The 9,045-nt window shown below is 34.7% G+C and overlaps 2 protein-coding genes across 2 annotated transcripts in view; both read left to right on the top strand.

Moving 5' to 3' along the window:
- Nucleotides 1-856, top strand: part of LOC21405883 (FAD synthetase 2, chloroplastic) — a 4,022-nt gene extending 3,166 nt beyond the window's left edge. The window contains exons 4-5 of the mRNA XM_010105307.2: nucleotides 74-249; nucleotides 348-856. Of these exons, the coding sequence (XP_010103609.2) occupies nucleotides 74-249; nucleotides 348-856 (685 nt within the window). The remainder of the gene's footprint in view (nucleotides 1-73; nucleotides 250-347) is intronic.
- Nucleotides 857-5,905: 5,049 nt separating this feature from the next.
- On the top strand, nucleotides 5,906-8,823 carry LOC21405882 (transmembrane protein 53). The gene is made up of 5 exons (XM_010105306.2): nucleotides 5,906-5,985; nucleotides 6,215-7,025; nucleotides 7,152-7,257; nucleotides 7,494-7,699; nucleotides 8,341-8,823. The coding sequence occupies exons 2-5, from the start codon at nucleotides 6,334-6,336 to the stop codon at nucleotides 8,615-8,617; spliced, it is 1,281 nt and encodes a 426-aa protein (XP_010103608.2). The 5' UTR covers nucleotides 5,906-5,985; nucleotides 6,215-6,333; the 3' UTR covers nucleotides 8,618-8,823.
- Nucleotides 8,824-9,045: the final 222 nt, after the last annotated feature.

Genomic DNA, 9,045 nt, shown 5'->3' with positions numbered 1-9,045 from the left:
TCTTTCCAGATATTCCAAGTTTTAAGCAAAAAGCTATTTTTTTCCAACTCAATTATTTATGTAAACTCTCCAGGCCTCCAATAGTTGCCAAATCTGACAGGAAGCGAGTTCTTTCCTCTTGGGCGCCTTACTGTGGCAACATGGCCCCTGCCGAGTTTCAGATTGAATTTTCAATTGTTCGACATCTCTCCCCTCGAGAGTTTGTCATCAAGTTATCCAAAGATCTTGGAGTGCGGGGAGTTGTGGCAGGTAAATTTATTTTGGAGTTATTCCAGATTCTAACTTATTTCCGAGTTGATCAGACTCGATAGACATTGAAACAGATTGGTAATGGTTAATTGTGGCAGGTGAAAACTACCGATTTGGATATAAAGCTGCTGGTGATGCAACTGAGCTAGTGAGGTTATGTAAAGAATATGGCATAGGGGCTTACATAATAAATTCAGTTATGGACAGGAATAAGTTGTCCATGGACATATACTCAAGCAATTCAAAAGATAGAGGACAAGTCTCATCTACTCGTGTCCGGCGTGCCCTTGCCGTAGGAGACATGAAATATGTGTCGGAGCTTTTGGGTCGCTGCCATCGTCTTATATTGAAAGCAAAGAATGAGGAGGTATTTACTTGGGACAATCATAAACTATCAGCTCCAAAGTCCTGTTTGTTAAATCTAGCACCAAAGGAGGGTCTATATGAGAAGTGTTATATATTTGTTGGTGAGGAACTGATACAATGTAGAGTAGTGATTGATACAGGTTATATCCATATAGAACTGGATGATGTGAGTGCATCCAGTAATTTTGGTACTCAAGACTTGAAGCTGTTACGCATTGAATTTGGTTATTCACTATCTTGATTATGATCTTTCTACTTGTCCTCGTTTGGTTTATCTTTCATAGAGAGTCATGATAAAGCGGTTCTTGTTCATCACAGAACGACACTGACAGATCCATGGTTCCTATTAGTTCGCCAATACATCTTAAAACTTGAAACTATTAGTAGGTGACCAACAATAGTTTTATTTCTAACACTCCCGCTCATATGTGGATATATATTAATTGGAAAGTGCAATATGTAAATATTAAATAAGAAGCCCGAAACGTAGTAAAAACTCGACATATAATGATAATTTAAAAAATGCAATTATAAGAGTTTGAACTTAGAAACTAATACAAGGAGTGGTCTTAAACACTCTATATATTTCTTATTTACTTAGTTTACGAGCGAGTTTATGCGGCTTTTATTCTTCAAGTCTAGGAGCTGGATATGCCAGAATATAAAACTGACTAAATCCCTAGAAAATAGCTAAAGCTAACAAAATCATATTACAAACTAAACTACGAAAATACTAACAGAAATAGACAACCTCGTCCGAACTCCCCCTCAAGCTAGGCTAAACATATTGTACATTCCTAGGTTGTCTACTTCAAATGTTGGCTTAATGAGACCCTTTGTCAGACGATCCACTACCGGTTCTGATGCCACATGTCATGCAGATGGTTTCTTTTTCAATCTTTTATTTAATAAAGTGTCTGTCAATCTCGACGTGTCTGTCAACCTCGACGTGTTTAGTTCTATCATGGTGGACTAAATTGCGTGAAATGTTGATAGCAGCCTTCTTATCACAATAAAATCTTTAAGGACATCTTCATTATCATCTACAATTCTTCTAGTAACATTTTCAACTATAGTAATTCACAAACACCATGAGCAATTGATCTAAGCTCTGTTTCAATACTATTTCTTGCCACCATCATTTGTCTCTTGCTTTTCCAAGTGACTAGATTACCCTAGTTAAAAAAGCAATATCCAGATGTCAATCTTCTGTCACTAATTGACCCTATCCAGTCAACGTCTGTAAATATTCTCCACCTCTTTCTTTAGTCATTTTAAAGAACAATCCTTTTACCGGGCGTGCCTTTAAGATACTTTAGAATTCAGTATACTACCATATGCTCTTCTAATGGAGCACGCATGAATTGACTTACACAACTCATTGCAAATGCAATGTCAGGCCTAGTATGAGAAAGATAAATAAAATTCCCATATGAATGTTGATATCTCCCTTTGTCTATAGGATCACTGATTGAATGTATGACTAGTTTTGAATTTAGATCGATTGGGGTATCCACTAGTTTACAACCCATCATTCTTGTCGCCTTCAACTAATCGAACATATACTTTCTTTGTGACACTGAAATTTCAGTTTTGTTCCTTGCAACCTCCAAACCAAGAAAATACCTTATCCCCTGTTTGTTTCACTAGTTTCTTTCAGTTCAACTCAGTTTGAACAGTGAACACAGTTTGAACTGACGTTTAGTAAGCATGCAGTTTGAATTATATTTCTCATTTGAACTGAGTTAAACGGTCCGACTTATAGTTTAGCTCCGCCCTCAAGTTCAACCGTTCAAACCATTTTTGAACAGTAAAAAGTGCCTACTCTCTTTGCTTTTCACACTTACCAAACACAAATTCGAATTTTATTCCCTGTTCACATTAAAACTTTAACTACACATCCAAATGTCAATTCAAACTATAATTTAAACCACACAGTTTAAATTTTTCTGTTAAAATTAAAAAGCTTAAACCAACAAAATTCAAACTATTGAACCAGACGGGAGCTTAGATTCCCCCAATCTTTCATCTCAAATTTAGATGCAATTCTTCCTTTCAGTCTTTCCATCTCAGACTCTGTTATTAAAAATTGAGTCTATTTACTCTGTTGTATTAGTCTCTTGGATATAATTAGTTTAATATAATAACAGTGCATTAGTTTTTTACAACTATAGCCTAGCAGTAATTCCACACTTAATTTTATCATGAAGTGAAGAGTTCGAATCCTCCCTCTCTAAGTACAAAAAAAAAAAAAAAAAAAAAAAAAAAAAAAGTGAAAAGTTCAAACCCCCCCCCCCAAAAAAAAAAAAAAAAAAAAAAAAAAAAAAAAAAAAAAAACATATGACTCCATAACTGAATATTTAATCCCACGGCTCTTGCAATAACCAAACTTAAAGAAAGAGGTTTAGCTTTGGCTTTGTTAGCAAAAAAACACCATTTTACGTTTTGGCCATTGCAGTACTTAGAGTAAAAGCAACAAAGAAGGAAAAATACTATTGTTTTAAAATTTTTACTCTTTATTTTTGATTAATAATATAATTTTTTAATTAAAAAATATTAATTAAAAATAAATAGTGAAAAGTTAAGACTTGTGTATTATAAAAGATATTTATCTCATTTTTCTGTTCATTAAACAAATGGTCCTTTAAACAGGTTGTACATCAGTGTTGAATACTAGAAAAATAGGACAGACTCCTGACCACTTGCACCAAATATGTACCGCTTACTCCTAATACTAGGCAACTAATTGACATGTACTATAACAAATAAAAACTGATGAATAATTGCCTTAAAAGTAGGATAACACAATTGATTACTTAAAATTAAGGGTGATAATTCGTGTCACGTGTCGTGTTCGTGTCGTATTTTGATCATTTTTTTTAAATTTGTAGTCAATCCGAACACGACCCGTGACACGAAATTTTTTAAAAATCATAACACGAACACAACACGACCACATTATGAGTTGACACGACACGACCTGAAAATGACTCGTGACACGAAATTGACCTGTGAATCCGAAATTGACACGAAAATTGTATACTTTTATTTAGTTTTTTACATATTAGAAATAACTTAAAATTCATAACACACTAAATTACAATAACATCCATTGAAATTAAGTAAATAATAGTATAAGATTTTGAGTATAACTATCATAATATCACAAGTTCATAATAAAATTTAAAATATGTAATGAAAAATATATGTATTTTTTAGTTTTTTACGAGTTTCGTGTCGTGTTCGGGTTAGGCGGGTCCAACCCGAAATTGACCCGTATTTTTCGTGTCAATTTCAGATCGATCAAATTCTGATCCGAACCTCTTTTTTCTCAATCCTAACCCGCAAAATTCGTGTCGTGTCGTGATCTATATTACCGGCGTTACTTACAACTATGTAACCAAGAAAGTAATCGCGCCTTTTTTTTGTTAGTAAAAAAAAAAAGAATCGGTAGTAAAAAAAATTTGTTAGTAAGTGGCTGACATATGCGCTCGGCAAGACTCAAAACTCCTAACCTGGTGGCAGCAAAGCCTCCAGGTAGGCTTCCTTTGCCACCATGCCACTACCACCGGTGGTGGTAGTAAACATGACTTTTACTTATTGAAGAATTGCCCCTTAAACTGATAAAAAAAAAAAAATAACATCAGTTAAATAAGAGTAACCTTCTTGGTGACCTTTCTCAAATTGGACTGGAGTCCCTAGAGGGCATACACTACACCGAGCAAGTTCCTCAGCTTCTAAAACTCAAGTAGTTTTAGGGACTAGGTAAATTCGTCGGGAACTCATTCATTTCACTAATTTGAGTTTTTAATTATAATTTTGCTACAGTTAAAAACTCTCACAAAAAGTCACATTTAATTTTTTTTTTACTATAATAAAAATCTCTCACATAAAATCACATATCAACTCAAATTTACGAACTGAACGATGCCATGATCTTCACTATAAAATCAAGCATTTCATTCTTTGTGAGATCTCTTAAGAAATGATGCTTCACATCATTGTGCTGGAGTCTTTCTTGTAAAACGAAATTTTTAGGAGTGATTGCTGAGCTATTATCACAATTATCTTGATGGATTAAAATCCTGCTTAAGGTGGGTCACGCTAAGTGAGTAGGTGAGACCTAATCTAAGGGACTCACCGCTTGTTGAGTGATGAGATTTTATCCTAATAGAATAAATATTATTTTTTTTAAAATATGGTTATTTATATTAAAAAATAATAATAATAATTAGAAACAAAATTTTAGCACGGTTGCATACTCCCTCAAGCTAGGGAGTTGGGTTTTTCTGTTTGGTGAGAGAAAACCTTCGCCAAAGAAAATTCAATTAACTTCCATTTCTTCTCTTGTTCTTTCAATTTCTGTCTTCCCAATAAAACATGATTTTCCTTTCCTTTTCTTTTCTTTTCCATTGCTTTTCTTTTTGTTTTTTTTTTTATTTTCTAATTTTGTAGTATAAAACGGCCCATCTTTCCTTTTTGACACGTCACTTTACATTGATTTTCTAGTATTTTTCCTTTTTTCTTAGACTTTCTCTAATAATTCGTGTAAAAATGGGTTATTGTAATCTATTACTTTTTATTCATTAAATATATATTAAAATTTATTTATTATACATATTTTTTTAATATGATATGATTTTAATTAAATTTAACGATAAAAAATTAAAGGGACGTTTGGTTCATGAATTAAAATCATGAGATTATAATTATTTTTGATTTACATGTATTTTTTGTAAGTGAAAAAACTGTAATGAACTATGAACCGTGAACCATGATTCGAATCAAGAAACGAATTTTCTTACCAAACGTCACCTAAAACTCTTTTTTTAAGAAAAAAAACAACTCTTTCCTTTTTAATTGGTATATTCTCTTGTATATTCTCCTAAACACCAATGTTGACTGCCATCTCTAGTATTCTTTCTTTAAAAAAGAAAAAAAAAAAAGAAAAAGGGAGTTGACTGCCTCTTAAATCGCTATCTCAAACTTTTTCCAACCACACTTTGCAATTGTCTTCACTTACACGTGGTATCCCTTGATTGGATGTCTTTAAACCAAAAATATGTTGTTTAATATGTACGCCTAAACAACATATTTTTGTTGTGCTTTAGTTAACTTAATTTTTTTTTCTTTTTTTTTTTGTTAAATTGGTTTGCAAAACGTGCGTATCCTAGTAATAAGTAACAACTAATAAGGTTTTCGTTTCGTTTACAAAACAGAAACGCGTCTTCTCTTCTCTCTCGGGCTTTATATAAGGAAGGAAGGTTCTTCGCATTGGTCGGTGTTTGGTCTGCGTTTTTGTTGCGGCCGGGCTGTCAAAGCGATTTTTGACAGCCCGACTTTCTTGAATCAAAATCTCCAAGAATCCAGGTAAGAATATATATATATATATATATATATATATACATAATATGCAATCGAATATTCCTTTGTTTTTTGTTTTTTTTGGTTTTTGCCCATATTCTTGCGTATTCTTGGGTTTGCGTGCGTGCTCAACCGTGTTTTTGACGCTTTCTGATTCCATTCCTTTATTTATCTATATATTGTTGAAGGAAAATCGTCATAAATCTTATACATTATCACCAATTAATTTGCGCAGGCGATTCTCATTCCTCCGTTTTGGCTTTCTGGGTGTGTACGAAATTGTTGTGAAATTAATTCTCAGTGTTTTTGGTGATTGTTTGGTATTGGCATGAGAGTTTTGGAATTGTATTTTGCATGATGGGTTCCTTGTCTGGAGTCCTCCAAAGACCTCTAGCTGCCGCTTCTGCCGTGGCCTTAGCTTCTGTTTGGGTCGAATTTTCCGACAAACTTCCCTCTCATTCTGATAAATCTCACACCTCTTCTTCCCTGGAAGATTCGAAAATTCCGCATATTTCGGTTTCTAAGCTCGCATACCTGTCGTTTGTCTCCAGAATTCAAGTTCCTGTTCCGAGTGTTAACTTCCCAGTTCCTAATATATCGATTAACTTGGCTTATTCATCGGTCGCTTCTTCTCCTGTCCTACTTGACTTGTTTCAATCCGCTAGGTTGGTTAAAGCACCAAAACCAACTCCGTATCCACATGATTTATCGGCTTCCTCCCCGGATGTTATGTACAGATGGCATTTGCCGGAGCCGAATGCTGCAAACGTTGCGGGTGGTTCTGATTGTTCGAGGACTGTGGTGGTTTTGCTAGGGTGGTTGGGAGCAAAGCAGAAGCATCTCAAGAGGTATGCGGAATGGTATACGTCGAGAAACTTTCACGTCATTACTTTTACGTTTCCGATGTCGGAAATTCTCAGCTACCAAGTTGGAGGAAAAGCTGAAAAGCACATTAACTTGCTTGTGGACCATTTGACTGATTGGTTAGAAGAGGAGCACGGAAAGAACCTGGTGTTCCACACTTTCAGCAACACCGGATGGCTAACGTGAGTCCCCGCTCTGTCTTTCTTTCCGTGTATAGGCTCGGAATTTTCTTGTTAGAGCCCATTTGTTTACCTCATTCTTTGTAAACAATTTGTTTCATTTATCTATTTGTTTCCAACTTGTTGCAGTTATGGGGCTATCCTTGAGAGGTTCCAAAAGCAGGATCCTTCTTTGATGGGAAGGATTAGGGGCTGCATTGTGGATTCTGCACCCGCCGCTGCGCCTGATCCTCAGGTAAACTAAATTTGGAGCCGTATTTGGTGTTAGTTGCTGGTGTTCTTAATTTCTTTTCTAATTTGTGAGCAAAAAGGACATACTTTAGAATGAAAACTAATTGATTAGTTATGCACATTAAGATTTATTAACATGTGGTGCTGCATTTAGAATGACGTCCGTTATATGTCACGGCTTTGATAAACTGTCACGTAGGACTGTATTTTTAATGTGTTACACAACTCTTGATTATATAGGTATGGGCTTCAGGCTTCTCTGCCGCCTTTCTGAAAAAGTATAGCGTAGCAACCAAAGGAGTCGTGGGCACTAATGAATCAGGAACTGAAGCGTTGGCTGCCAGCAAGGAACTTGTTGAGCCAAAACCAGCAGTAACTGAAACAGCTTTGCTTGTACTTCTTGAAAAGTTTTTTGAGGTGGTTTTGAATCTTCCTACTGTAAACAGGTAATCTGTCAGAACAAATCATCCATTGAGTCATTATATGGATTAATGCGCCTGTTTCGGCTACACTTATGGAGTTAAATTTTAGGATGCAGACGATGTGAATCAAATTATGTATAGGATGCATATTTGCTTGCATTTTGTCCACACAATTCTGTGTTCATCTTCGATTTTTTGGTTATGCTATTTGTTAACACTTAATTGATTATTCAAATTAAAACTTTATCCCTTGTGTCGATTAATTGCCTCTGAAATTTTTGGCCATTGAATCTCATGTTTCTCATTTAGAGCATGTTTTTGGTCTAATATTCTATAACATAATACAGAAACTGAGTTTGGTAAGCCATCAGTTCTTACTTTGTTATAATGATAAAATCACACTGATATTCAAGAACATGTTATGCTGGTTTGCTATTAAACGTTTCTCCTGAATGATTACAAGTTTTAACATTCCCCAAAAACTTTTGAAGCTGGCATGCCATCACTTTGTAGTCCAAGGCAACCTCTTGACATTTTATACAGTAGACTAGTAAATCATATACCTGTAATTTTCATGCATCAATAATTCGGGTCTTGTCGTTATGCTTCGCTTGACTTCTAATATCCATGGAACTAATAATGGGACGTTTCTTGTTGTTTTACAGGAGGCTTTCTGATGTGTTAGGCTTGTTGTCCACACAACAACCAAGCTGTCCACAGTTATACATATATAGCTCAGCAGACAGGGTCATTCCTGCGGGATCTGTGGAGTCATTCATTGAGAAGCAAAGGAAGGCCGGACATGTGGTCAGGTCTTGTAACTTTGTGTCCACACCTCATGTTGATCATTTCAGAAATGACCCTAAACTATATACTTCTCAGCTAACCCAGTTTTTGGAAGATTGTGTGCTTACTGGTTGCAAGAAGTCCCCTGAGTTGTAACCGTTGAGTCACCGGCAAATAAATCTAAATTCTTAGACCTGTCAATTGTAACAATTGATTAATTCATTGGTCCAGAATGTGTTGAATGCAACATGAGGATTAGCATGTTGTTTTCTATTGTATATTGCCCACATGTTGCAAATATATTTATAAACAGATTACAGTTATTTCCCATCCTAAATATGGTTAATTATTTTGGCGTCCAACTCAAGTTTATCGGTTATTTGTTGTTTGTTGTGTAAAAAGATACATGGTGCGTTTAGAATTGGTTTTAAAATGATTTTGTTTTCAATAAAAAGTAAAAATGAGAATCATTTTGAGACTAATTCTGAAATTGCGTTTGGTTGATTTTTTAAGAAATTATTTTGAATATAATAAAAAAGTGAAATCGTGTTTATTAATTAATATATTATAATATTATTGATAAG

The sequence above is a fragment of the Morus notabilis genome, unplaced genomic scaffold (assembly GCF_000414095.1).
Source record: "Morus notabilis unplaced genomic scaffold, ASM41409v2 Scaffold437, whole genome shotgun sequence".
Taxonomy (NCBI): Eukaryota; Viridiplantae; Streptophyta; class Magnoliopsida; order Rosales; family Moraceae; genus Morus; species Morus notabilis.
Note: the sequence above shows the minus strand (reverse complement) of the source record. Positions and strands in the feature narration are given on the sequence as shown.

Excerpts from the sequence above, each read along its gene's own strand:
- LOC21405882 (XM_010105306.2), top strand. The coding sequence starts at position 6,334 with ATGATGGGTTCCTTGTCTGGAGTCCTCCAAAGACCTCTAGCTGCCGCT. Across the intron at positions 7,026-7,151 it reads AGCAACACCGGATGGCTAAC|TTATGGGGCTATCCTTGAGA; the intron begins GTGAGTCCCCGC and ends AACTTGTTGCAG. Across the intron at positions 7,258-7,493 it reads CCGCTGCGCCTGATCCTCAG|GTATGGGCTTCAGGCTTCTC; the intron begins GTAAACTAAATT and ends TTGATTATATAG.